General features: G+C 44.0%; 1 protein-coding gene and 1 non-coding gene across 2 annotated transcripts in view; one reads left to right on the plus strand and one right to left on the minus strand.

The window, feature by feature from the left end:
- Positions 1 to 3954: 3954 nt before the first annotated feature.
- LOC116857880 lies at positions 3955 to 4041 on the minus strand. Its single transcript, XR_004380819.1, has one exon. It is a non-coding gene; the product is annotated as a small nucleolar RNA SNORD35 (small nucleolar RNA).
- An 18635-nt stretch (positions 4042 to 22676) lies between these two features.
- PDK3 (pyruvate dehydrogenase kinase 3) overlaps positions 22677 to 27400 on the plus strand; it is a 67003-nt gene continuing 62279 nt past the window's right edge. The window contains exon 1 of the mRNA XM_032842294.1: positions 22677 to 22954. Within this exon, the coding sequence (XP_032698185.1) occupies positions 22849 to 22954 (106 nt within the window). The 5' untranslated portion in view covers positions 22677 to 22848. The remainder of the gene's footprint in view (positions 22955 to 27400) is intronic.

Consider the following 27400-nt stretch of genomic DNA (forward strand, 5'->3'; position numbering starts at 1 on the left):
AAGGAAGGAAGGAAAGACACTGGTAAGTGGGGGTTCAAAGTTGTAGATGCAAAGAACAGAGTAGCCTAGAAGGAAATGAATAAAATGGGGGATGTGGATGACGTCTCTAAAATAGAGGTCACTAAGACACTGGTTTTCAAACTGAGGGTCGCAACACACAAGTGAATTGTGAAAATGGTATACTAAGTTGTGGCCAGAATTTTTTAATGAAATGGAATAAGGTAGGATAGAAAATATTGGAGGCGGGGCGCCTGGGTGGCTCGGTTAAGCGACTGCCTTCTGCTCAGGTCATGATCCTAGAGTCCCGGGATCAGGTCCTGTATCAGGCTCCCTGCTTGGCAAGGGAGTCTACTTCTGCTGACCTCTCTCCTCTCATGCTCTCTCTTTCTCATTCTCTCTCTCTCTCTCAAGTAAATAAATAAAATCTTTAAACAACAAAAAAAAAGAAAATATTGGAGGGGTGCCTGGGTCACTCAGTCTGACTCTTGATTTCAGCTCCTGTCATGATCTCAGGGTCATGAGACAGAGCCCCGCCTCGCGCCGAGTGTGGAGCCTGCTTAAGATTCTCTCTCTCCCTCTCCTGCTGCCCCTTCGCCCACTCCCCACCCCGACCCCCTCTCTCTCTAAAAGAAAATGAAGAAAAAAGAAACTATCAAAGAATATAGCACATACCAAAATTTTCATGAAACTTTTGCTTCAATAATATATAGTTGTACATATATATATATCATATATACATATATTTCAACAATATATATGTGTACATATATATACACAGAGACATACATGCATGTACACATGTGTGTTTTATGTCATGATTCTACTGTATTTCAGTTTTTAAAAATTGAGACACTCCTATACCATACCCTGTGGTTCAAACATGCATGACTGTAATTCTTTTCTGAAGCACTCATTGTTCTAGTAGATTGAGAATCACAGACTGTGAATGTAAGACCTTTGGTGGTTTGTACTAGTAATAGCATAGCATTTTTAAAAAGTCATTTGTTAAGTACAAATTAAACATTAATTTCTCAAGTATAAATTGAACATTAATGGAATTTCTTAAGTATAAACATTAATTTGAGTTTTTAAGAGCAAGTTAAACAATGGTTGCAATCTCTATTAAGATGTTTTTTAGTCTCTAAAATGTATCAACAGTTATGATTATTTCTAATCATTTATGATTAAGAAACCCAGGAAGCCAGTGTTTAGTTATGTGGCAAAATGCATGTCCTTAATTTAATTTCTTTTACCCCAAGTTATTTCAAAATGGTTTAATTGTAAGATTTCTTTGAATGTGTATAACACATCAAATGTGCCTAACAATTCTTTCATTTGGGAACTGTGTGTGGCAGGAAGCCCGGGGCCTTTGGAGCCCTTCTGGTCTACAAGGAATCCTGGCTTTGTCACTTACGGCTGTTTGACATTTGACAAGTTGGTATATTGGGATCTTGGCTTCCTTGTCTGTAAGACAAAGAAAATAATTTAGGTGGAAATTGCCTTTTGTGGAGGTCAAAATTGGTCAACTGTCAGCAATTTCATGTGGCTCAACCTAATGATTATCTTACAGGGTGGTTGTGAGGATCCAACAAGACAATATTTGTTTAATGCCTGGCACAATGCCTATTAGATGTTAGTATTCCCCTTGATAAAGGTGAAAAATACTAGTGTCATTGTTTAATGATCTCTTTTAAATTGGCAGCATACACATCGGTCCATTGAACATTACATACTTATTGAATTTGTGTCTTGTTGCAGAAAGAATTTAAGTAGACTCTTCGGTACATAGTTGGTATGAGATAAATATTTGGATACTAGGGAATAATGTTTCTGTTTAGTTTTGTTTCCTTGATCATTTGTGAGCCATCATTTGGTACTTAACTAGAATTTGATGAAACATTAAAGAGCCCAGTTGGGACTGTTCTTTTCCAAGAGTTTGTAACAAAGTCTTGTTTTGTACTTCTCTGACAGGTTGTCCTTTCCTGGGAGCCAGCCCCACGCCGTCGTGTCTGGTGAATGTTTAACAACAGACTTTCTGGAAGCAAGTCTGTGTGGGTGATGGTGGCCAATTTCCATGCAAATATTTCCGTCACCCATCACTGCTGATTTCAGACTAGCAACTTATCATCACTGAATGCACAGTTGGGAAGAGGTGAGTGCAGGGTGCTCTTCTGAGCTCGAACCAAGATGCTGTGGGCCCACTGCTGGCCCCAGGACACACGAAACCCACCCCGAGGGCAGTGCTCTGTAGACTGGAAATGAGTGTACACGTGGGATTTTTCATTTATATTTATGTAGCTAATAAAGACTTTCCACAATTACTGAGTATTTTTGAAAAACACAACTAAACAGAAAAACTGCAGAAGTGGAACAAAATAATAATTACAGTATCTATCATTATCCTACATCCGTATGCACCTTCTCATTAAATTACTTTCCTTGATGAGACAACCTGCAGGGTTTTGCTCTTCTTTTGTCCTTTGGTCAACCTGTTATTTTAATGACTAAAATACTAAGTAAGTATTCCTTCCCAAAAGTGCCGTGTAATTTTATGTATTGTCTCTCTTGATGATCTACCTGGCTCAGATATTGGGAAACTCCTTTTCGGTGGGATTGTAAAATTCAACATCATTTTTTTTTTAAATGTGAGGGAATGGGAATCACAGTTGGGGGAATTGCTGAGGCTATGGGTCATTTTATGAGTGATGTATTTTAAGATTTAAAAAATGCTTCTGCAGATAAAAGGTTTTACTCTAAATCAGAGATACTAAATGGGGGGTGGTGTTTTCCTGGGGTAGGGATGGATTTAAGAAATCGATGGTGGTGGGGCACCTGGGTGGCTCAGTAGGTTAAAGCCTCTGCCTTCAGCTCAGGTCATGATCCCAGGGTCCCGGAATCGAGCCCCGCATCGGGCTCTCTGCTTAGCAGGGAGCCTGCTTCTTCCTCTCGCTCTCTCTGCCTGCCTCTCTGCCTACTTATGATCTCTGTCTGTCAAATAAATAAATAAAATCATTAAAAAAAAAAAGAAATCGATGGTGGCATTTTTGTTGTTGTTGTCACAATGATTGGGGAGCACAGTTGACATTTAAAGGGCGGGGCCAGAGAAGCTAGAACCGGAAATCGTCCCACGTTCTAAATGACCTTTAGCTCTGCTGTGGACCTGTCATGTAGGTGAAAATAAAGACCTAATTTTCCAAGACAGCAAGCACAGTATAAAGTGAAGGTTGCTTGCCTTTAGTTTTCCTTAGAATTTTCCCAAAGTTGCTCACCATGTTGGGGAGTCATAGCACTGTGGGCGGTACTGATGTCGTCATTTGAGTTGCTGCTAAGGCCCACCCGTGTCAGTCTTGGCCTTGAGTCGTCACTCAGAGTGATATTATGATAGTGTAAGCATTTGGCTACTTTATTTTGTCTTCTAGGATTGCCATGCCTGTGAGTTTCTCTTTTGAGGTGCATGTTATTTTATTATACATGACTTTCTTTCTACTTGTCCTTTCTGCCAGGGTATTATTATTATTTAAAGATTTTATTTATTTATTTATTTGACACAGAGAGAGAGAGATCACAAGTAGGCGGCGGGGGGGGAGCAGGCTCCCTGCTGAGCAGAGAGCCCGATGTGGGGCTCGATCCCAGGACCCTGAGGTCATGACCTGAGCTGAAGGCAGAGGCTTAACCCACTGAGCCACCCAGGCGCCCATTTTTATTACTTTTTACAATTATGCATAGCGGTATGTAGTGTCCCCTCTGGGTTTCATTTCGGCTTAGTACAGGAGGGTTACTAAAGGAATCACTGGGTCTGAGACCCAATAATAATCTAAATAACTAATCCTTAGGATAATAGGACAATACCATTTGTTTCCGAGGTCCCCAGCATACCTGCCCACAGACTGTTGAACTCTCCCCCAGTCACTGCCATCTGTGGGCCAAAAGAACAGTTTTATCCTCCTTTTTTCCTTCCTGGCGTCAGCTGAGCCGTTGGTGTTATCACCGCTGCGCACAGTGGTGTCTGCAGCCCATCATGAGAAAAAGTCATCATTTGCTGGATTGTATCCATTTTCTTAGTCAGTGTTTACAGTATTGTCATTCCACTGCCCTCTTGGAAAAGGATGTTCTCGGAAAGTCAGTGGATCAAATATTACGGCAGTTGTCAAATGAGGCAAACCTCCGTTTCCTTGAGTTTCGAAGTCGCCCCTGAGAAATGTGGAGGCAGGCATCAGCAAGCACATCCGTTTTGTCTCCTGCCCTACACAGTGGCACTAAACACCCAGGTAAGAAAATAAACACTTAGTGCTGTGCACGCAGTAACAAAAAATAAATATATACTTTGAGCTGGATTCAAATATGAACCTACAGGTCATGTTGTCAACACAGTGAAGAGGGAAAAAAAAAAGGCACCATCAGTGAACAAACCTGTAATGAGTACGCGGGGCTCACCTTTGGCAAGATTGCGGAGCAGCTGTCTTTTGTTTCCAGCGCTTGTATCTCCTTTCTCAGGTGCCCTTGCCTTTCCCTCAGCACCTCTGGTGCCGGCAAGCCTGAGGCTCTCAGTCCATGTGGAATCAGCAAGTGTTTTTGAGGTAATTTTTTTTAGAGATTTTATTTATTTGTGTGTGTGTGCGCGTGCGCACCTGCGTGTGCATAAGCGGGGAGCAGCAAGCAGAAGCAGAGGGAGAAGCAGTCTTCCTGCTGAGCCTGACACGGGGCTCGATCCCAATGCGGGGCTCGATCCCAAGACCCTGAGATCATGACCTGAGCCTGAAGCAGACGCTTAACCCACTGAGCCACCCAGGCGCCCCTTGAGCTACTTCTGCTGTATGCCAGGCAGTGTGGTAGCCACGATCAAATCCTTGTCTGATTTGAAGGACTCTCCCTGTCAGAAGGAAAGGGGGAAGATAAACTTTTTTCCTACTAACTCTAGGATTTTTTTAAGAGAAGACCGGCTCTTTCTGGCGATCAGAATAGTGGTTATCCTGGTCAGGCAGAATTGACTGGGAAGGGGCATGAGGGTTTCCGGGGAGCTGGTAATATTATGTGTTTCTTTTTTAAAATTGTGGTAAGGAATACATATCATAAAATCTACCACCTTAAAGGTTTCTAAGTGTCCAGTTCAGTAGTGTTAAGTGTATGTATTCCCATTGTTGCGAAGTAGGTCTCCAGAACTTTTTCATCTTGTAAAACTGAAACTCTGTACCTATTAAATCATAACTCACTTTTCCTCATTTTCCTACCTGCAGCCCCTGGTAACCACCCTTCTACTTTCTATTTCTATAAATTTGACTTTTCTAGATACCTTATACAGGTGGAATCGTACAGCATTTACCCTTTGGTGACTGGTTTATTTCATGCAGTTATGATGTTCATCCATATTGTGGCGTGTGACAGGATTTCCCTCCTAATTTTCTATTTCTTAATCTGGGTGCTGGTGCTGGACGTTCAGTTTGGGGAAATTCACCCAGCTGAGCATTTATTAACTGGACATACTTGTGTATGCATGTTCTACTTCCAAAAAGGACTTGACTTTAAAAATCAGGTGGAGATAAAATTTAAAAATCATTACTACCGTTTCTACTAAGCTCTTAGTGACTTGTGTTAATGTTTCCCAGAGGTGTTTTAGAAGTACCAGTTAGAGAAGGCAGTGCTCAACTCAAAGGGGTACTTGCTGAGGGCAAAACTTCAGAAGAGATAGCTTGGGGTGCCTGGGTGGCTCAGTCTGTGAAGTGGCAGCCTTCTGCTCAGGTCATGATCCCAGGGTCCTGGGGTCGAGTCCCCACATCGGGCTCCCCACTCAGTGGGAAGTCTGCTTATCCCTCTGCCCCTGCCGCCTTCCCCCCACCCCTGCTCATGCTCCTTCTCTCTCTTTCTCTCAAATAAATAAATAAAATCTTTTAAAAAAAGAACAGATGGCTTCACACAGGCCCTATTCAAGTTTACCTGATGTATGGCTCTGAGCCCTTTTATATGGAAGCCTGATACTGCCCATCACAATCCAAAATCACTAAAAATTAATACCCTGACCAATTAATACCCTGACCAAACAAGAACAGAAGGTAAAGGGGAGAAAAACTGTCCTTAAAGAGGTGAATGACGTTGGGAAGAAAGCCCACTGAAAGAAAATTTTAGGAGAAAGAACAAAACCGTTAGAAGAGGACAGTCGGTAAGGTTGCCACATTTAGAAAAACAAAAAGCCAAACAGACAAACCATCAATACAGGACACCCAGTGAAACTTGAATTTCAGATAATCAACAAGTAGGTTTTTATTTTTGTTTTTTTTTAAACCTGTGTTCAATTTTTTAAAAATATTTTTTATTTTTTTTATTTTGAGAGAGAGAGAGACAGAGTGAGAGAGAGCATGAGAGGGGAGGTCAGAGGGAGAAGCAGACTCCCCATGGAGCTGGGAGCCCGATGTGGGACTCGATCCCAGGGCTCTGGGACCATGACCTGAGCCAAAGGCAGTTGCTTAACCAACTGAGCCACCTAGGCACCCTGTGTTCAATTTTTATTACTTTTTTTTTAAAGTTTAATTCCAGTATAGTTACTATACAGTGTTATATTAGTTACAGGTGTACATTATAATGATTCAAGAATTCTATGCATTAGTGCTCAAGCATGACAAATCTTTCAGAACTCTGATAATAACCAAGATTCATGCAGTTGTAGGGAGATCACAGATTTGGTAGAATTGTTAATTTATGCTAACTTTTTACATAATGATTGGTAACTGTAACACATTTAGATGTATATACAAATAGGTTTTTAAAGTAGAAATATGTTCTGAATAGTGCATAGGACATACTTGTACTAAAAACCCATTTGTTGTTTACTGAAATTCAACTTCTACTGGGCGTCCTGTATTTTACCTGGCAATCGTAACTGCAAGGGAAGGAAGAGGGAGATAAAATCAGAGGGAACACAAAAAATATGCAGGGAACCACCTCAAAGCTAGATTCTCTGACAAGTACCTAGCACCGGATAATATTCCCTGTCCTAAATGAGGGAAGGTATTTTCCACTAGGAATTGGTTTGATTTTGTAATTAAGAAAAATTTAGACTTTTCTTGAATGTCTTGCTTGGGGGTCCAGAGTTTAATGCAAATCTTGTCACATTGGCTACTTCCCAGAAGGCTGAGTGACAGAACAGGATAGCCTAGGACTCTGGTGTGTGGGGCTGCAGGCAGGAAGGGCAAGGGACTCCCTCCAAAGACCCAGTGCCTGGTCATGACTTATCTTGTCAGTTTTCATCTGAACAGATTTTGATGCATATAAATAGGGGTGGCCATTAAAAGTGCTTTATCAGGGGGCACCTGGGTGGCTCAGTTGTTAAGTGTCTGCCTTCACTCCAGTCATGATCCCAGGGTCCTGGGATCGAGTCCTGTGTCGAGCTCCCTGCTTGGCAAGAAGCCTGCTTCTCCCTTTTGCACTCCCCCTGTTTGTGTTCCCTCTCTCACTGTCTCTCTGTCAAATAAATAAAGTCCTTTAAAAAAAAAAACTACTGCATCATTATTGGGGGGAAAAACAAATTCCTGAACACTCCGCCTTCCCTATTCATTAAAGCAAAAGCATCCAAGATTCATTCAAGGTGAAGGAAGGCTTTTATTCTGGAAGAGTTGGCCTTGTCACACAATTTCTGATTCACTTTGAAGCCCTGCAGTTAAACCCTTCTTCTGAGTCAATAGGTATAATCAGGCTTGATCAATGGAAGTTCTCAGGCTCAATGTTGAGAAGAAATGATTTTTTTAAGTTGCAAGTACACAATAAGGATTAAATAACAAGATGACTCTAGGCTGAAGTTTTGCAAGGCCCTTTTTAATGATTTGTTTTTACATCAGAAGTAGAGTTGCGTGAATTAAAGGCGAATGTCCTTTCAACAGTTTGTTGATATACATAGGTAAACTATATATTCTATGATCTTCTTACACCATTAATCGCTTAGTAAGCTTTTCTTTCGTAGAATGTTTGAAGTAAACTTTGGCCTCGCTCAGGTCAAATTATTACAAATCTTTAAAACAATGAAGACTGGATTTATTATGTGGAAGCTCTATTCATGACTGTTATCAACTGGTTATGTAGAATCTTGGTTGATACTTTTTATGGCTTTATGAAGCTGTCAGTAACCCTGACCTGTATGTCCTTGGGCAGTTTCCTTAGGTGTCTATGCCTTAACTTCCAAATTTGTAAAATGAGGAGGTGGACCAGATGATCTCTAGCCTCCAAGCTCTAAAACATCATGACTAGATCACACTAAAGGTGTGTCCATCTCAGGAATCAGTAACTTAGCACAACTTACCTAGAGCTTTCCTTGGTAGGGATATTTATTATTTTAAAGAATAAAGGTAAGAGTATAGACAAAGTGTTTTCAGTTACTTCTTGTCCCCTCGGAAATCTTTCATGGGTAAAGAATCAGAACTTGGGGGGAAAACCAGAACACCCATAAAGCGATAATGTCTAGAAGAGACCAAGAATCGAAGAACTGAGACACAGTTACTACGGGGGAATAGATGCCACGAGAGAAAAACACACCTGTCTTTGCTTCCTCAAAAAACCAGATTATGCTTGCTAGGAACAAGAGAGTCACTCCTTACTAGGGCATCGAGTACTGCCAGAAGCAATATCTGCTGTTTGATTCCCATAACAGTCGGGAACAGCATGTAATGGCAACTGTGACACAAGACAAGAGACTGTGCCCGGGGCCGCCGAGTGTTCCCACCCACCCCAGCTCTGCGGTGAACGGTCTATACATGACACCTTGACGATCGGGCTCTCTCATCTCCAGAATGTTCATACTCATTAAGTCAAGTGTTTAAGATGCAAATTATTTGGATCATGAAACTCTTTTTGCTTCCATGCCCACTGCCAAATATTTGTGCACTTTCTGAACGTTGTTGTACAAATTAGAAACATATCTAAAAATGTTCGGCCACAGCTTCCTGCTAAGACTCTTCCACACGACACAGCTTGGGACCATCCCATCAGCCAGCTTCTCAAGAAAGCGACAGCTTGGAAGGGAGAGTTGCAGCTGGGAGGGCAGACTCGGGCATCAAACAAAGGTAAGGTCACTTCAACTGCTTTGCCAGCGTCTTTCCTTCCCTTCGCCATGACTCTGCTTTCCTCTCCAAGGGGACAGAAACCTGGAAAGATATTCTAAGCGCCCCTGAGGACTGTGTCTGTGTGGACACTATGGAGTATATGTGCAAACTCGAGGACTGACTAATCAAAGATGACTTAGACAGGGGTCTAGGAGAAAGAGAGTTGTGATGTGGTCAGTATCGTGACACATACAAAGTGTGTATGGTGCGTGAACTTTCATAGCAAAGTTCAGGATTTGTTCCAGAAAACTTGGCAAAAATTTTACCCTCTGAGGCATAGGACGTGTGGGTAGGCTGGAGAACGCCCCCCGCCCAAGATGTCCACCTGTTTATCCCCAGAACCTGTGACTGTGTTATTTCACATGGCTAAAGGGACTTTGCAGGTATGATTAAGCTAAGGGTCTTGAGATGGAGATGATTCTGAATTATCTGGATGGGCCCAGTGTCATTACAAAGGTTCTTACAGAAGGGAAGCTTCTCGAAAGCAGAAAAGGCATGTAGATTCTCCTTCAGAGCTTTCAGAAAGAATGCGGCCCTGCTGATTGCTTGATATTAGTACTTCTGACCTCTAGAACTGTACGAGAATAAATTTGTGCTGTTTTAAGCCACAGAGTTTGTGGCCATTTGTCACAGAAGCAGTAGGGAACTAATGGAGGAGGACTCAACAGGGTGTTTTCAATTCAGCGAGAGTGCTTTGGTGAGAGTGTTGGGGTAATGGCGGCTGGGAATATTCAGAGACTCAGTTACTACGCAGGGTTTTCTGGGGATCCTGCTGTCAGCTAGGAACTGAGACCTCAGTGGTGGACAAACAGACATGGGCTCTGCCAATATGGAACCTAGAACCACAAGAGGAAGTCTGGCATTAATCAAAGATGGCTATTAATTAACTCAGGTATGCAGTGTGCTCTGAAGTACTTCATGGCTCTCTGAGAATGCCTAAAAGGAGATCTACTCCTTCTGGATGGTCAGGGAAGTTTTCCCTGAGGATGTGTTGTTTAAGGCAGACTCTAAGAAGGAGCAGGGGTTAGATGCCTCAGGTCAGCGGGGCTGGAAGTAACCCTGCAGAAAGACGGAAGAGCTTTTCCAAAAGCTGTAGGCAGTCCAAGTGTTGTGTTTTAAGAAGTTAAACTAAGTCCAGTATTGTTGGAGCCAACAGAATAAGGGCTAGTGCTGTGCAAGAAGAGATGGAGGGGTGACTAGGGGCTAGGCTAGACAGGGCCTTCTAGGCCACCGAAGGACAGTGGTATGTCCATATTTATATTTTTAAAGATCACTTAGGCTATAGTAGATGAAAGAATGGATTGAGGGGCAAGAGAAGACACCAAGAGACCAGTTATAAGGACACAGCAACAGCCCAGGTGAGAAGTAAGGTAGCCTTGGCCAGAGTGGTGGCGGTCGGGGTGGAGAGAAGCAGAAGGGTTCAATGGATAGATATATAGGACAGAGAATCAAAAGATTTGATGATCAATGGAGTGTGAGAGGTGACAGAGAGGGAGGTGTTAAGGATGACAGCTAGGTTCATAGACGAAGCAACCCAGTCAGCAGAACTTTGATTTTCTAAGGAAGGGAACAATACTGGAAGAGAAGAATTTGGGTGGGAAGAGGGAGTACGACTTCAGGCATGTATACCTTGAAGGGGTCCCTGAATGTCAAGTAGGCATTTGTGTACTCAGGAGCAGGAGATTTAAACTTGGGAGTCAGAATGTCAATGGTAAGTGAAGGCCTGGGATAGTGGAAGTTGCCTGGGGAGGGAGAAGCTGGTAAGAGGAGGGCCTAGGAATCTCAAAGAAAGTAGAGGGCAGAGAAATGACTGGGAAGTGACTAGAAAACAAGGAGAAAAACAAGGAGGGTGTGGAGCCACCGAACTGAAAGGAAAAGAGTGTTTCTCAAAAAGGAGGGAGTAGCCATCAGGTCAAGAAAAATACGGACTAAAAAGTAGTCCTTGGACATGAAGATCATTGGTGACCTCAGCATGAATTTGGTGTGGTGGAGGAAAGGGGACGGAACCTAGGAATGGTCATCTCGTCTAAGTGTTTCTGGCAGACGCTAGTCAGAGCAGGGTTTTCAGGAAAAGCTAGGAACTAGCGAGAAGTCCCAGCGGTTGAATTATCACATGCCCCGCCGCCGCCACCACCACTGCGCATGCGCACCAGTACTTTGCCCTCCCGGAAAGACAGCTGTAGGTGGTGGACAGGACTCCAGACTGCCCGGGCCCTAACCGTATCTCCTTGTTCACTTGTCAACTTTAGCCAGAATCACTCCATCACTCCTTCTTTCCCTTAGCCCTCTGGTCCTTGCTCGCAGCCATCTCTGTCTCCATTCTTGGTTATTCTGAGGCTGGACCCACGAACTCACCCTCTCATTCTCTTTCTTTTTTGTTCTCCTGGTAGTGGAGAGATTTTGTGTCTCCAGGGCGTCTGAGTGAATTGACATTTCAGAGCAATTGTTCCTTATCCAGTGTCTGTGCAGTGGTTCTTTGTGGAACATGGCCAGTCCTGGGAGCAGACAAACAAAAATAGCATATTAGGTGAGTGACTTCATGGAGAAGTGTGAGGGGAGCATAGAAGTCTCCTCCCTTGTGAGAAGCCAGGAAGGCTATTGGAAGAGCTGAAGAGTTGCTCTGGGTTGAAGGTTCAAATAATGGGAAGACAAAATGTTCCTCTACTTTTAATTGTCTGCTAAAATCCAGCTTATGTATAATTCAGATGGAATTCCCTGACCTTGACTTGTGGTTCTTCTAAGAGTCCAACTTCCTCTACTTTTATGAGGTGACCGAGCATAAGAATGGGAACAGGTGTTCCTCAGGTTATGCTGCCAAATAAAACTTACTCAAGACCAAAGTGACTTTTCTCACTGAAAGCATAGCAACAACAGGAATCCTGAGAAGGAAGGCGCATACACCCACACAGTGAAAGAATGAAGCCATTTTGCGGGAAAGGAATAAAAGAAGAAAAGGGTTATACAAAGAGACACAAAATACAGCTCTGACTCACGCAATAGGCTTGAGTGGTGAAAAAATAATTGGAGAATAATATCAGAGTTCTGAACTGGCTTTGACCACGAACATAGCTTTTACTTGTGCAATCGGGGGTAGTTATTCCCCCTCCTCGCTATTTCCTTCGCCCTTCAGGTTAGGAAATTATTCCCTCCGGTAAAACATCATCATTTTTCTCTTGTCTTCTGGGAAAGTGCTTGTGCTGCTATTCCCTCAGGATCTGTTGAATAAGTTAGTAGCTCATGAAAGATAGCAGCAGGTGACTACATCGGCATTGATAAATAATTGAGCACTGTAGTTAGAGTTCTTCTTAGAAACTCATGATCTTTTTTTCTAGAGACCAGCTGAAGTCCAACCCTCTCACTTTACATATGAGGAACTGGGCATGGAAAGATGAAGCAATTTTCCCAAACCCACAGAGCTACTTAGCGGCAGATGTAGCCCTGGGACTTCGGGGTCCGGTGTCTATGAGGCTATGCTGTCCTGCTCAAATGTATCAAACCCGCCACAGTGCCTGTAATTGAAAGCTTCCCTGGGCCAGGAGGGTACCATCTCTACCTCTCCCAACAAATCTTTAATAACGGAGGCTTTATCACTCCCATTCCCAGGTGAGAAAACCAAAGCTCAGAGAGGTTCGCTAACTCACCTAAGACAACACTGTCAGTCTGTAGTAGAACTGCCTAATCTTGCGGGATAACCAAGTAGGGATTACTGGTATCTAGGGCTGATGCTCCACCTCTATGGGGACAGGTGATGGCCTGCCTGGTGTCACAAGGAAGGCCCAGAGGCCCACACAACCAAAATTATTGATCCAGCTCCTTGGCTATGCTGCCGAAAGTTTGAACTTGCAGTCCCTGCTAGGAAAGAGAAGTCTTGAGGGAATGGGATGCTGAAGAATTGTGTTTCTTGGGGAGCGAAACTATGTGGAGCAAAGGGGAACTTTTTGGGCTGAGTGGGATGATACTTGTGAAGTGGAGACAGGGTGAGGGGAGGGGTTCTCTGCAGAGCAGAGAAGGTTATCTGGAATGAGGCTGGATCTTTGAGTCCCCACCTGGGCTGAGGCATTTATGGAATTCGATAGCACACATTTCTAGAACCTGATCAGTATGCTGTGACTGTACTGTTTTCAAAGGGGGTCCATCGTTACCTAGAACTGAATTAATTGTAATCCTGGGCTCAAGATACACAGGTTCATGCATGGCTCTGCTCTCTCTTTAAATAAATACATAAACAAATGTGAACACTTGTGAATCCAACATCCAAACCAAAAACCAGAGCAGTCACTGAAGCTGTGCGACAATACCAAGTTTTGAGGAGGAGGATATGGATGGACCAAACCTCTTATTCATCCCTAGGAGTATAAATCAGTTTAATAAATTTGCATTATTTTGTAGTATTAGACATTCTCATGGAATCTATAAATCCATCCGAAAAATCACATTCACTACAGCACTGTTTATTTGTCAATCATGGGGCTGAGTAGCAAATTTTTCTTCCCATTATATCGAAAAGTATTGACAAATACAGGAATCTTTCTTTTTTGAGTGGGGAAAGTCTAGCTCTTCAACAGCACCCGCTCACAACCCTTTATCAAGTTATGGTTAGGCGAAAAGGAAGGCAATACTGTCTGACTTGTCACCGGTCATGTGTCTGTTGAATTGCCACCTAGGGAGGTGTGGTCCTGTTTTTTATTGAAGCTTGTCCCAATAAAAGCAATTTGAGTTTTATTTTATTTTTTTAAAGAGATTTTATTTATTTATTTGACAGAGAGAGAGAGAGATCACAAGTAGGCAGAGAGGCAGGCAGAGAGAGAGGGGGAAGCAGGCTCCCCGCTGAGCAGAGAGCCTGATGGAGGGCTTGATCCCAGGACCCTGAGATCATGACCTGAGCCGAAGGCAGAGGCTTAACCCACTGAGCCCCCCAGGCACCCCACAATTTGAGTTTTAGAGAAGTCCTCTGCTTCCATGTGTTTGTCATTGCTTCCTCTTCTCGTATAGGTCTTCAAGTCATGGCAGAGACAAAAGCCTTGGCAACCGAATCACACCCTGATAATCCAGTGTTGGATTTCCTGGCTCTGCCACATGTGAGTGGATGGCCGTAGGCAAATTCCTGAACTTGTCTGAGCCTCAGGTTTCTGTAAGTGGGTAAATTCATGTGTCCCTTGTGGGGCTGCTATAAGGATTCAAAGAGGGGACTGCTCCCAACCAGCTACGGAACAAAGGAGCCCAGCAGCAAATGTTAGTTCCCTTTTCTATAGAAACAGGAGTGTAAGGGACACCCTGGAATATTCCTGGCACAGCACTTATCTCATCGAAATTTAGCGCGATCCCCAAATGCGAGGCACAGCTGTAATTTTACATTTTCTAGAAGCCACACTTAAAAATGAACAAAAAACAAATGAAATTAATTTTAATAATATATCAGATTTAACCAATTTAACTGATGTATCTAACATGTTGACATTTTAGCATGTAGTCAGTATACAAATTATTTTTTGCCATACTCAGCCTTTGAAATCCCGTGTGAATTTTACACTTACAACACGTCTCAATTCAGATCAGCACATTTCAGGGACCCAAGAGCCCCACTCGACTAGTGACTAGCGGTGTTGTATTGGGTACCACAACTTTAGCATTTCTAAGGACATTGAATCTCTTTAGATTTTGAAATCTGGCCTCTTCAATTCTATTCCAGTGCACATTTCAAACAGTGGGGGGTGATTGACCCCTTTCCTTTTCCTTTAATATCCTAATTTATGGTTGCCTCATAGATGGGGATGTGGGTCAGGTTAACTTAGAGCAGCGGCCCCCAATCTCCTTGGGAGAAATGACTGTTTTTCTTTTCCTCAAAGCTTTCAACCTCCGGAAAATTAGAATAATTGGAAGGAGGGCAAGGTGAAAAGAGTTGGGGCTGACAGTAAAACTCCAGCTCCCTGGCGAAGAGTCCTTCCTGGACTACACAAGGCTACACAAGCCTCCTTGATGGAAGGAAATCTTAGTAACTTTGGAACTGACTCAGGTTTGCTGCCAGGTTCACATTCGGTGGTCGTGATGGTTGGGGTTGGGGGAGGCTGCACCTTGGTCAGCAGCTTGGATGGACGAGGGTTGTGCTCAACTTGCTGATAGGAGAAATGCCAAGTTTTCCAGATAATAGGTGGCACTCTAGATGTCAGAGTCCACTGCAAATAAGGGTTCATGCTCAGTTAATTATGGGCACTAAGTAAATATTAATAGAAACTGATAAGATCATGATTTGTATAGAAACGAAAGAACGGTAGATTCTGACAAGTTGCTGTATAAATAACTTTCATCTTTTAGGGTAAAGAGAACTGAATAAGGCCACTCATGTTACCTATTCTAGGTTCATATTTTTGGATTGTGTTCCCACCCAGAGACTCCAAGGATTTCCTAAATGTCAACCTAAGCATGGTATCACTCAAAACAGTCTTTGGTTGTTCTTGTATTATTGGCATTTTGCTCTGTTTCCTTGAAGTTTTGGTGATCTCTTCGTAGCTGAGCTCCAATTTAATACATCATTTTGTATCTTGCTTTTACCCACTGATAATATGTGCATTTTCCATGTTCTCATATAGACTTCACACAACACACTTTTTTTTCAGTGTGTTTCAATGTGTTCAATCAACTCAGTGGTCCACTGAGTGCTTGTGCCATGATTTACTTAACCATTTTCCATTATTGTCTTTTCCTTCTGGATATTAGAAGATGTAATTTTGTTCCATAACTTGTACACATGAAAAAGTACCTGTCTTTATTTTTTTAAATAAGATTAAATCTGGGTTTGAATTCCCATGTACGGGCCTGGCAAGACACCCGACAGCAGCCATCAATGGGGAGCTAGTCCCATGTGTATATGCAGGGTATCTGGAGAACCGCTTAGTGGGACGGCTCTGATACTCTTGACCCTAAGCAACACAAGTCTACCCAACCCAGCCTAAACTGTAAACGAGAGGTACTGGCCTGTATGACTGGCATTCAGAGGAAGCTTCAGGGTTGGTTTGATTTAGGCACCTGACGACATTATCAACGACCCTCTTTCCTTTCATTTCCACTCTGTGCTCTACAAAGTCAGCTTTGCTCTGGTCACAAGACGGTTGTCAGCTGTTGCTACATGCTTACTTGCATTCACTCAGAGATGGGGAGAAGAGAGAAAGATAAGAGAGTTTCTTCCAGAAGCTTCCTTCCCTTAGCAAGCAAGTTTCTTTCACAGAAGCCTCCAGGAAATTTCTCCTCCTTTCTCATTGGCCTAAATTGGGTCATGTGCCCATCCCTGAACGACGAGCTTATGGCCAGTGGTCAAAATCAAGCTCATTAATTTTTAGATTGAGCCATATATTTCATTACTACAGGGGCACCTGTGTGGCTCAGTCGGTTAAGTGTCTGCCTTTGGCTCAGGTTATGATCCCGGGGTCCTGGAATCAAGCCCTGCTCCTTGCTCAGCGGAGAACCTGCTTCTCCCTCTGCCTCTCCCCCTGTTTGTGCTCTCTCTCTCTCTCTCTGTCAAATAAATAAAATCTTTGAAAAATTACTACAAACAAAGGAGGCTCTACCCTCTTCCCCTGCCCCCAGCACAAATTCACTGCATGGGCAATAAACAAAAGTGGGGTAGTTACCAAGAGAGGAGGGCATGAATTTACAGAGATTACCAAAATGTCTCAAATCTTCCAACGTGCGTTTTCAGTCCTGCCATACAAACTCAGCACAGCAGCCCAAAGCCCAGACCTAAAGTCTCCATTGTCTTTCAGGCCGGGGAAGATTAGCTACCTCTCCACGAGGCACAAGAACAAAACACAGGTTTAATTTCTTCATAAATTATCCTGCCACACCGTTCCCTGTGCTTAAAATCTTTTCTGATGTCTTTTTGGGGGAAGAGAAAGACTACCAGTGGTAGAAGGAACAGGGTAAATGGACTTGAAGAGGAGTTGTACCAGCCAAAGTAGTTTGTCCAAAAAATCGTGAATCTGGGCACTTGGAAAAAGAGAGCTACTGCTTCAAATCACACTCATCTTCACACTCTTAACTTACCACTCTTCAAATCAAAGGGTGGGTTGGTGAGGGTTGGACAGAGTCAAAATTTCCTTCAATAGGTTAATGGGCAAATAAATTGTGCTCCCTCCAAACAATGGCATATTATTCACACCTAAAAAGAAATGAGCTATCAAGTCACGAAGAGACGTGATTGAACCTTAAATGCATATTACTAAGTGAAAGAAACCCATGTGAAAAGGCTGTATGATTCCAACCGTACGACATTCTGGGAAAGGTAGAATTATGGAGACAGTAAAAAGATCAATGCTTGCCAGGGGTTAGCATGGAGGGATGTGTAGGCAGAGTACAGAGAATTTTTAGGGCAGTACATTTGTCCAAAGCTACAGAACGTATGGCACCAGTAGTGAACAGTAAAATGTGGGTTTGGGTTCATAATGGTTCATGATGATGTGTTGATGTAGGTTCACTGATATTAGCAAATATGCCAGTCCACTGCAGGATGATAATGGTGGGGGAAGCTCCGTGAGGGTGGGGGGAGACCTGGTATGTGGGAACTCCCTGCAGTTTCTACTCCATTTTGCTGTGAGCCTAAAAAATGCTTTAAAAAGCAAAGTCTGCTTTGGGGCACCTGGGTGGCTCAGTCGGTTAAGGATCTGACTCTTGGTTTTGGCTCAGGTGATGATCTCAGGGTCGTGGGATCAAGCCTCATGTCTGTTTGAGATTCTCTTCCTCTCCCTTTCCTTCTGCCCCTCCCCCCCACTCATGCAAGTGTGCACTCTCTCTCTAAAATAAATATTTTAAAAATATTTTAAAAAATTAAAAATAAAGTTTATTTTAAAAATGCAGACTGGTATCAAGGAACGTAGAATTGAGAGTCAGGAGACCTGGATTCAAATTTGGACTGCCCTGTACAAGCTGTGTTATCTTAAAATTATTTTAACCTGTCTCCATCTTAGTTTACTTACCTGTAAAATGAGGATATGATTCCTCCATCAGATTTACGTGAATAGACAAACATAGGTCCTTTTCCAGAGCACATGGTGGGCGCTTCTAAAAATATGTCAGTTGAAGTAAAGAAAGGCGGAGGGAAACACAAGGAGACCAGGAGTTCATAGCCAAGTCAAATGCCGGTGGAGGTGTTTTCTAACAAGACCCACCTGCTAGTGATTGATGAGACAATCAGGGGTTATTTTTTCCCCTCATCTATTCCACTTCACTTGGGCTTTAGGCTTTATCAAATTATGATTCAATAAAATGCCCATTATTGCTCAAATTACTCAGAATACTACCCTTGCCTTTGTTCCTCACTGGGTGCTGACAGGAAGGAATGTGATTTGGGGTAGTTTTATTGTTCCTATTCCTGGTTTTCTTTTATATAAAGAGTATCTGTTGTGGACCTAGTGAGTGGTACTGATGCCGGACACGGCAGCGGAGCAGCGGAGAGGCTAGACTTGGGCTCAGCCATCACAGGTATTGTGTCTAGGGCGGAAGAGAGATCTTTACGAAATTCGAACAGTTTTGAGTGTTACAGCGAGAAGTTCAGAGCATCAAGAAACAGTATATAGCAAGAGGAACAAATTGCCTTCCTGGTCAGGGAAGGCCTCCCTTGTTTTCGAAGTGATGCGGCTGTGGAGATCTTCTGGAACAGGGAGCTGGGTGAGAGTGCATAGGGTAGGATGGCAGTTCTCGCACTTGAATGTGAGTCAGTCACCCTTGAAGCATGCGGAGGAGTCACTATTACAGCATGACAAAGTATCCAAAAACAGAATAGCTGGAAACAATGAACATTTATTATACCAAACCATGAGAGTTTCTGTGGGTCAGAAGTCCAGGAGCCACGTAGCTGACTGGTAGTGGCTCAGAGCCTTTCACAAGGTTACAGTCCTGAGGAGGAACCTGCTTTCAGGCTCACTCCCGTGGGCTTCCACAGGGCTACCTCGCAGCAGAGAAGAAAGAAGAGAGAGAAAAACCCCAAGAGGGAAGTCGTTTTTTTAATGTTCACATTATTATTTTTTTAATAATACATGTTCTTTAAGTGTTCAGGAGTTATTCTAGGGTTATAAAGTATTTTTATTTAATATCTTATATATTATCTTTGAATTTTACATTTTACATCTTGTAACCAAAAGGTACTGCTTTCTCCCCTGTTTTATTGAGATATAATTGACATATAACATCATATAAGTTTAAGGTGTACAACATAATGGTTTGGTATATGTATATATTGCCAGATGATTACCACAATATATTTAGTTCACACCCATCAACTCACATAGTTATAATTCTTCCCCCTTTCAATAAAAACTTTTAACAACTCTTAACAACTTTCAGAAATCCTACTTATAAGTTAAAATAAGTTCTGGGGATATAATGTACAACATGATGACCATAGGTAATACTGTATGTTATAATTGGCTTTATTTTTTTCAACAGTTTCAGATTTACAGCAAAACTGAGAAGATAGTACACAATGTTCCCATATGCCCTATGCTCCATTTCCCCTACTATTATTATCTTGCCTTATATGATAGATATATTAAATTTGTGAACATTGATATATTATTATTAAACACGTTTGGTCCAAAGTTTATCTTTTATTAAGAATCTTGTAGTTTTGGGGTGCCTCGGTGGCTCAGTCGGTTAAGTCGGCTGCCTTTGGTTCAGGTCATGAATCTGTGGTCCCAGGATTGAACCCCACGTTGGGCTCTCTGCTCAGCGGGAAGCCTGCTTCTTCCTCTCCCTCTGCCTCTGCGTGCCGCTCCCCCTGCTTGTACTCTCCCTGTGTGTCACGTAAATAAATAAAATCTTTAAAAAAAAATTCTGTAGTTTTTATTTAGTGTCCTTTTATCTGTTCCAGAATCCCATCCAGGATAGCACGTTGTCACGCCTCCTTAGGCTCCTCTTGATTGTCATGGTTTCTCAGATGTTCTTGTTTTTAATGACCTTGATAGTTTGAGGAGTACTGGTCAGGTATTTGTAAGAGTGAAGTTGTTTTATAACCTAATCTTTGAAGTGAGATCTTACCACTTCTGGTCATCCTCTGTTGGAAGTGAGGACTAAATCAAGCCCACACTCAAAGGAAGAAGAATTAAACTCCATCTCTTAGAGGAAGGAATATCAAAGAATTTGTGGCCAGGTCTTTAAAACCCTCAAAGCGTGTTAAACCACAGATGGCCGGGACCCACCCCCGTAGGTTTTCATTCAGTAGGTCTGGGGTGGAATCCAGGAGTTTGTATTTCTAGCAAGTTCCCAGGTGATGTTTCTGCTGGTGGTCCAGGGATCTTGCTTCGAGAGTCACTGGGAGCGGGCCTGGGGAAACTTTGGTGTGTGCAAGGAATTGAAAAAAAGTTCATCAAGATCTATTTCTTTCAAGATCCTTCTCTTACAGCTATAAGCAGTACTGAAATCAACTCACTGGTTTAACTCTGGATTTTGCCAGTTTGCATAAGACTATTAGCTTAAAAATGTTTATTGCTGTATGAAAGAGGTAGAACAATATTTTAAGTTTATATTAGATGGGATTGATTTCATTTGATTGTCACAGATGCCAGGGAGAGCGATCAGGTATCTCCATCCGACATACGAAGTAACTGGGACAGAGAAAGTCTAAGTGACTTGTCTAAGACCACACAGCCAGTTAATGATAGAACAGAGCTTAGGACTGGGCCTTTTGAGCCCTGGACCAGTGCAATTTACATCACACCAGACTCTCTCGTATTGTGTCCCACTTCTAGGACTTTGCCACCTTTTGGAGAAGCATCAGTAGAACTAATCACATGACAGGTGAAGTGATCAAATCAATAGAATACACAGATTGTGTTCACTGGCAGAGAAAGGAATGAAACAAGTGATGTGCTGGCTCAGACAGACCAGCAGCTTAGGTTGGGGGAACCTTCCTTTTTCCTGACTACCACCACTGTCACCAAGTACACTCTAACATCCGAGTCGCACCTGCAAAAGTCACTGGAAGAATCACAGGCTACAGGTCTTCTTTTTGTCTGCCCATCTGCACTAACAGGATTGCTTATTGCTGGCAAAATACCCAGCTAAAGACGTTGTCGGTACATCTCTTTTAGGTTTTGGTTTGAATGGAGAGGACGTGGTAATGTATGTATCATACCACCACCACGATGACCAAGATGTATTTGAAAATCTAGAAGTGTAGGCATGCCCCTGGATGCATTTGAGTGTTATGTATTACTTTTCTTTAAATTCAGAATAAAGATACAACTAGTAAGCAAAGAATTGGGTGCACAAATACGCAATAAAGGCACAAAAGTTCAATAGCTACACACTGATGATTTTATTCAGTGAGAAAACCAGCCTAATCAGATCACAAGAGTGGTCTCCAGTTACATTTTTACCTTTCCTTAGAGAACATTCCACTTTTCCTTTTACTTGATGTTTATACGTTGCCAAAAATAAAGCAAGATTTCGTGAAAATGGTTGAAGTCAGCAGTACTTCATCCACCCCCATTAGGAAATCATGATTTCATATACTGAGCCCTGAGTTCAAGGTCACTGGTATGCAGAGAAAAAATACTCAACACCTAGTGCAAGCATAGACTCCTATCCAAATGTTGTGGTGCTGGAGGTTGGTGAAGCGTTAAAGAGTCAGGGAGCTGTCCTATGGTGGTGGTGGTGGTGGTGGTGATGTGAGTGCGGGGGTATGAAAGATAATGCCAATGACCTTTAATCTGATCCTTTCCGATCGTAGTGGTGGTATGAAACAGCCAGTTGGTGTGAGAGGGAGTATGGGGGTAGGGGGCCCGAAACCCAGTGTCAGTGATGTTAGAATTGATACTGTCCAACGGTGGTTGTGGTGGCATGAAACAGAGGTAATGACTTAATCTTGTCCAAAGATGGTGGCCTCAGGTGGGAAGATGGTGGGGCTGCGAAACAGAGCGAGTGACCTAACATTCCTGCCCAAAGGTGTTCAAAAGGGTGAGGGCTTAAAGGGTGGGGAGGTGGAGGTGGGCTGGGGGTGGAGGCGGTACCGTGGGCCACGTAACAGAGTCAACAGTGACGTGACAATTAAGCCTGTCCAGCGGGTGGGAGGCAGGCGTGAAACAACCACATTTGATTCTGCCCAAGGTGGTCGTGTGGTGGCACGCATGAAACGGCCACTATAGTTAAGTGGTAAAAGGGACGTGAAAACCAAAGTATCAAGATGTAATGAGATCGTGAAGGGCCGTAGCCAGCCCATCCAGGGAAGGCCTCCGGGAAGAGGTGCCTCCCGTTGAGCGGCGCCTTAAACAAGGCGTAGGGCTGGATTCCGGGCGTGCACTTCGGACCTCCTCGCGGTCCGACGGCACCTTCGCTACCTTTGGGCCGAGAAGGACTTAGCCGGGGGGGGAGCGGTACGCAGGGTTGCAGCAGTTACCGGGAGGGGCTCAGGCCCAGGAGCAGAGGAGGGAGGCGCGGCATCTGGGCGAACTCAAGCAAAAGAAAGCGAGAGCGGCGACGGCGAATCAGCGGCCGGCGCGTGCGGCCGCGCGCCCCCCGTATCCCCGGCGCCCTCCGTGCGCCGCGTACGTGCGGCGACCGGCTCCGCCCCCGTAGGCGGGGCCTGGGGAAGCCGCGGGCGGCCGGCCGCGGCCCGGGAGCTGCTGCTGCTGTTGCGGCAGCTGCACCCGCGGCGCCAAGGCCGAGGCGGAGGCCGAGGTTCGAGCTCGGCTGACGTGCGGGATCCGCGTGGCTCGGCTGCAACGGCTCGTGCGGCTGCCTGAGCGTCTCGGCTGGTCTGTGCGCGGCCTCGGCGAGGATGCGGCTTTTCCGGTGGCTGCTGAAGCAGCCGGTGCCTAAGCAGATCGAACGCTACTCGCGTTTCTCGCCATCGCCACTCTCCATCAAGCAGTTCCTAGACTTCGGTGAGTGCGGGGCCGCGGGCCCCTGCGGTCGGTACGGTCCCCACAGCCCTGGGACGCGGGGCCGCTGCCTTCCGGGGCCGCCGCCGCGGGTCTCCGTAGCTCGGGGCAAAGTCCGTGGGAACCGCAGGCGGGGCTCCAGGATGCCCGGGGACTCTTCCGGGGACTCGAATTTCGGGGAGCGGAGGGGGCAGGGCCTGGCACCCGCACACCGGCCAGGGCTTTACCTGGAAACACGGAAGCCGCGTCCGAGGACCCTCATCCGGGCGGGACTCCCCAGACCTGCTTCGGTAGCTTCAAATCTACTTGACACAGACCTTACCGTCCTTAAAACTTAGTAGCGGAATGTGGGTGTAGCTTTTTAATGTTTTTATTTGTAGATTATTTTGTTGTTGTTGGGTAAGAGCTGTTTAGAAACACCTTGAAGTCGAATAAATTACGCAGTGGCATTTTGTTCCTTTTTTGCCCTAAGGTGCTCCCGTGTGCCTGGAGCGGAAGGACTCGAACTGTTGTCCTTTTCGTGTAATGTTAAAGCAGTTAGAGGCCTGGACTACAAACGCTTTAGATGCTGGGGAGGAGAGGACGCGTGGGCTCCTAGCGTCAGGGCAGGGTCTCATACACCCCCGGTCTCGGGGCCAGCACCTTTAGTCGCGCCTCCCCTTTTGTGTCCCACCACCTTCTCCCCGGTCCAGTGGGCTGATCGGCAGCTGACCCGGATTGAGGTGGGAGCGCGGAAGACCCGGCCCTCCCCTTCCCGGAGAGGCCTAGCTGACATGGAAATAGATTCCACCACCTTCTGCTCATGGGATCCTGTTTCCCCAGAGCGGCGCCTTTTCAGCCACGGAGCGAATACTTAGAGTTGCTGAAGGCGAGGGAGCTGGTTGTGAACCACCTGACAGTGAAAGCCCAGTGCGCACCCAGGTATCCGACTGGAGTTGAGCATCCTTGAAGGGGAATCCAATGGAGCATCAGAGATATTCTAAGCTCTCAAGGGAACATAATGGGAGTCCCTTCCTGTAATGAATATTATGTAAATGTAAAGGGACGGTATCCGCTGGGAATAAAAACTAAAAGTGCAGAGGAGGTAGGACACTCCAGGAAGATCAGAGATGCAAAATGTGATGTTGCCTATACTGACAAAGTGTGGATAGGAAGAGAGGACTAGGTTACAGTGGAGACCAAATTAAATTTTAAGAACCCGCTTTGCTGGGGATTGATGAGGAAGAGTCAAAATTCAATGTTGATCTTTGCATCTGAAACTGCACTCCTGGAAGCTTTTCAGCAGTTAACCATCGCTGGCCACTTTTGACATTTTAGAGGTTTGAAGCAGCTCCTGACTTCAGGGTTTAGAAAGAAAATGTCACCGTTGCTGTAAATAGCATGTTTTCCATCTCCAGTTTATGGTTTAGAGAAGACTCTGAAGGTATCAGCTTCATGACCTAAACAACTTAGGTTAATTCACAGTAAAAGGAGCAAAAGGAATCCAGAAATTCCTAATTTCTTCCACCCTCAAAATTGACATAATAGCTCTGCTAGCTTGGCGAAATTTCAGTTGATTTAGGTCTACAGCAAGCTAGTATCTACCCATGTTAATAGGTGTCTTGGCAAGAATGTTACTTGAGTGGGAAAACCACAGTGGGAGATAGTGTTATCATGGAAAACCCATGGGACCAGTATCTGGAAATGTGTTCTAATTTTTGCTCTGCCACTAACTCAAGAGTGTGGCCTTGGCTGAGTGAACCTCACTGGGGTTCATTTTCCTCATTAAAAAAACGTGTGGATTGTATCAGGCAATCTCTAAAACACAACTCCTGAACTGTGTGATAGTAGTTTCAAAGGAAAAGGGATGAACTTCTGAAAAGAAAATTACCAAATCTCCTGATAGGTATTTCCCATAAAAGGCTTCTGACCTATTTTGGGAGAGGTGGAGGGATATACTAATCTAGGATAATGGAAGAAGCCTAATAATTGAAGTTTTTTCCCTTATAAGGAAGCACACAGAAGAGCTATATATAATTGTAGTGGAATTTGCTAGAAACTACAAGCCTAGTTTGTAATATCCAGAGACAGGTGGCGGGCAACCTGTGTTTAATGACAACAACTGGAAGAAGAGTGTTGTCACACATCTCGACTTCTACCTTTCTTTTAGTTCTTCTAGTTCTTGATAGTTTTTTTGTGGAAGGCAGTGTAGGAGTTTGAGAATTTGGAATGGATGTGGGAATATTTTTAAGGTGAGAGGCATTATGCCCCTTCATGGTTGTTGAAAATGGCAGATGAAGGCCACCTCAAATGCTTAAAGGACCAGCTGGGGAGCAGCAGATGACCACGTGAAGCCAGCCATGTTGGACCGTGGCAGACTGCAGAAGGTATGTGCTGGCTCTAGAAGGGGCAGGTGAGCAGCAACAATTCAGTATATTTGAAAAGACCTGAGGCTCAAACAAAGTGGACATGTGGACCATATTGACCCCTAGGCTGCCACTTGGTGACCTTTCAGATTTTCTCCCTCACTATCTTACAAACAGGACATAAATTTTTGACTGACCATATTTTGGACAGGGACCAAAGAAAGCATGTACATGGAATTCGGTGTTTCAGTATTCTTTATAAGAATGTTAACAAATAAATTGTAGTTTCTATGGCCACTGAAATAGCTTTATTATACTAATCTATCCACACTAGTAAAATAAGGAGATTATCTTCCTGTTTAAAGTGAGGATGAAAACTGGTTGTTACTTCAGAAGCAGTGATTTTATTATTTATTATTATTTTTTAAAGATTTTATTTATCCATTGGACAGACAGTAGTAGTAGACACAAGTAGGCAGAGAGGCAGGCAGAGAGAGAGGAAGGGAAGCAGGCTCCCCGCTGAGCAGAGAGCCCGACTCGGGGCTCGATCCCAGGACCCTGGGATCATGACCTGAACCGAAGGCAGAGGCTTTAACCCATTGAGCCACCCAGGCGCCCCAGTGATTTTATTTTAAAGAAGGGTTTCTCATTCTCAACACTCTTGACATCTGGGGACAGGTCATGGTTGGGGGTGTGTCCTGAGCACAGTTGGAGGTTTACTAAGGCAGCATTACCGGCCTCAACCCACTAGATGCCACTACCTACGAGACGGCACCAGCTGGGACAACCCAGTGTCCCCAGACAGCCCCATGTCCTCTGGGGGGGCAAAACCAGGCTTTGTGGAAGACCACTGCTGTAAAGCATTTAGATCCATGGTTTTCATGCCTGGGTCCCATCCCCCAAACTTATGTAGATGGTCTGGGGGTGGGGTGCAGGGCACTGGTATTTTTAGAAGATTCCCAGGTTGTTCTTAAGCATAACCAGCATTGAAAACCACTAATTAGATGATCTTCTGCTCTAGAGTACTGTTGCCCTTTCCTATGTTTGCCATATTTTACTGTGCCCTTTAAAATAATAAGAGTTTCTTGAACTCGATCTTTGCTTGAAGTAAGGCCTTCCACCCAGTTAGCAAGTGTAGCAGGAGTAACAAGTGTTCTTACTGGATTAGGAGTTCATTCTAAAGGGTGGGTTTTTTTTTAAATGAGATTTTCTATTTGGTTTGAGATGGGAGTTACATGGTTTCAAACTCAAAAAGTGCCAAAGGACATAGAAATGTCACCTTCCTACTTTTGTCCACTAGCCTCCCCATTTTTTTGTATAAATGGCAGCTTGTTATAGTTCTGTCCATACCTTGCTTTTAAAAATTTATACCTTAGGGAGATTTCTATATCTTTATCTACAGTACTTCCTTTTCTTCGTTTAGGGCTTCTGAGAGTTTGTTTATATGACTGTTCTATAACTCATTAGCCAAAGCTAGTAGGTTGTTTCTCGTCTACGCCGTGGCAACCAGTGTTAGCATGAATTGTCCCATACGTGCCTCGTTCTGTGTCTGTATGACTGTATATACAGGACATTTTCCTGAATGTGGGATTACTACCTCAGAGGTATGTGCATTTGAAACTTTCATAAACATTGTCAAATTGCTTTCCCTAGAGGCTGCCTGTTTATCCTCTCCCTAGAAGTTTCCGAGAGTGCCTGTTTTCCTGTGCTTTTACCAAATTGTCGGCAAACTTCTGATAAGTAAAAAGTGTTACCTAGTTAGAATTTTTTCTCCTTGAGTAAATGAGTTTCTATTTTGGTTTTTTATTATGGAAACTTTTGACCCTTAAAGAACTAGCAAGAATCAAGTGTTGAACGCTTGGGTTCATTGTCTGGATGTCCACATGCTGTTTGTCTATAGATCTCGTGTGTGTGTGCAGTCTCAGATTTTCTTGTCAGGTGCGATTGCTTGTTTCAGAAGACTTCTTTTTTTCTGTATTACCACCAGTTTATCTTTCAAATACTGTGTTCTTTAGAGGTTTGGTAGTGGGGTGCGTGGGTGGCTCAGTTGGTTGACAGTCGGATTCTTGCTTTTGGCTCAAGTCACAGTCCCAGGGTCCTGAGA

Source organism: Lontra canadensis, unplaced genomic scaffold, assembly GCF_010015895.1.
Source record: "Lontra canadensis isolate GAN:19392208 unplaced genomic scaffold, GSC_riverotter_1.0 scaffold127, whole genome shotgun sequence".
In the NCBI taxonomy this organism is placed as follows: domain Eukaryota; kingdom Metazoa; phylum Chordata; class Mammalia; order Carnivora; family Mustelidae; genus Lontra; species Lontra canadensis.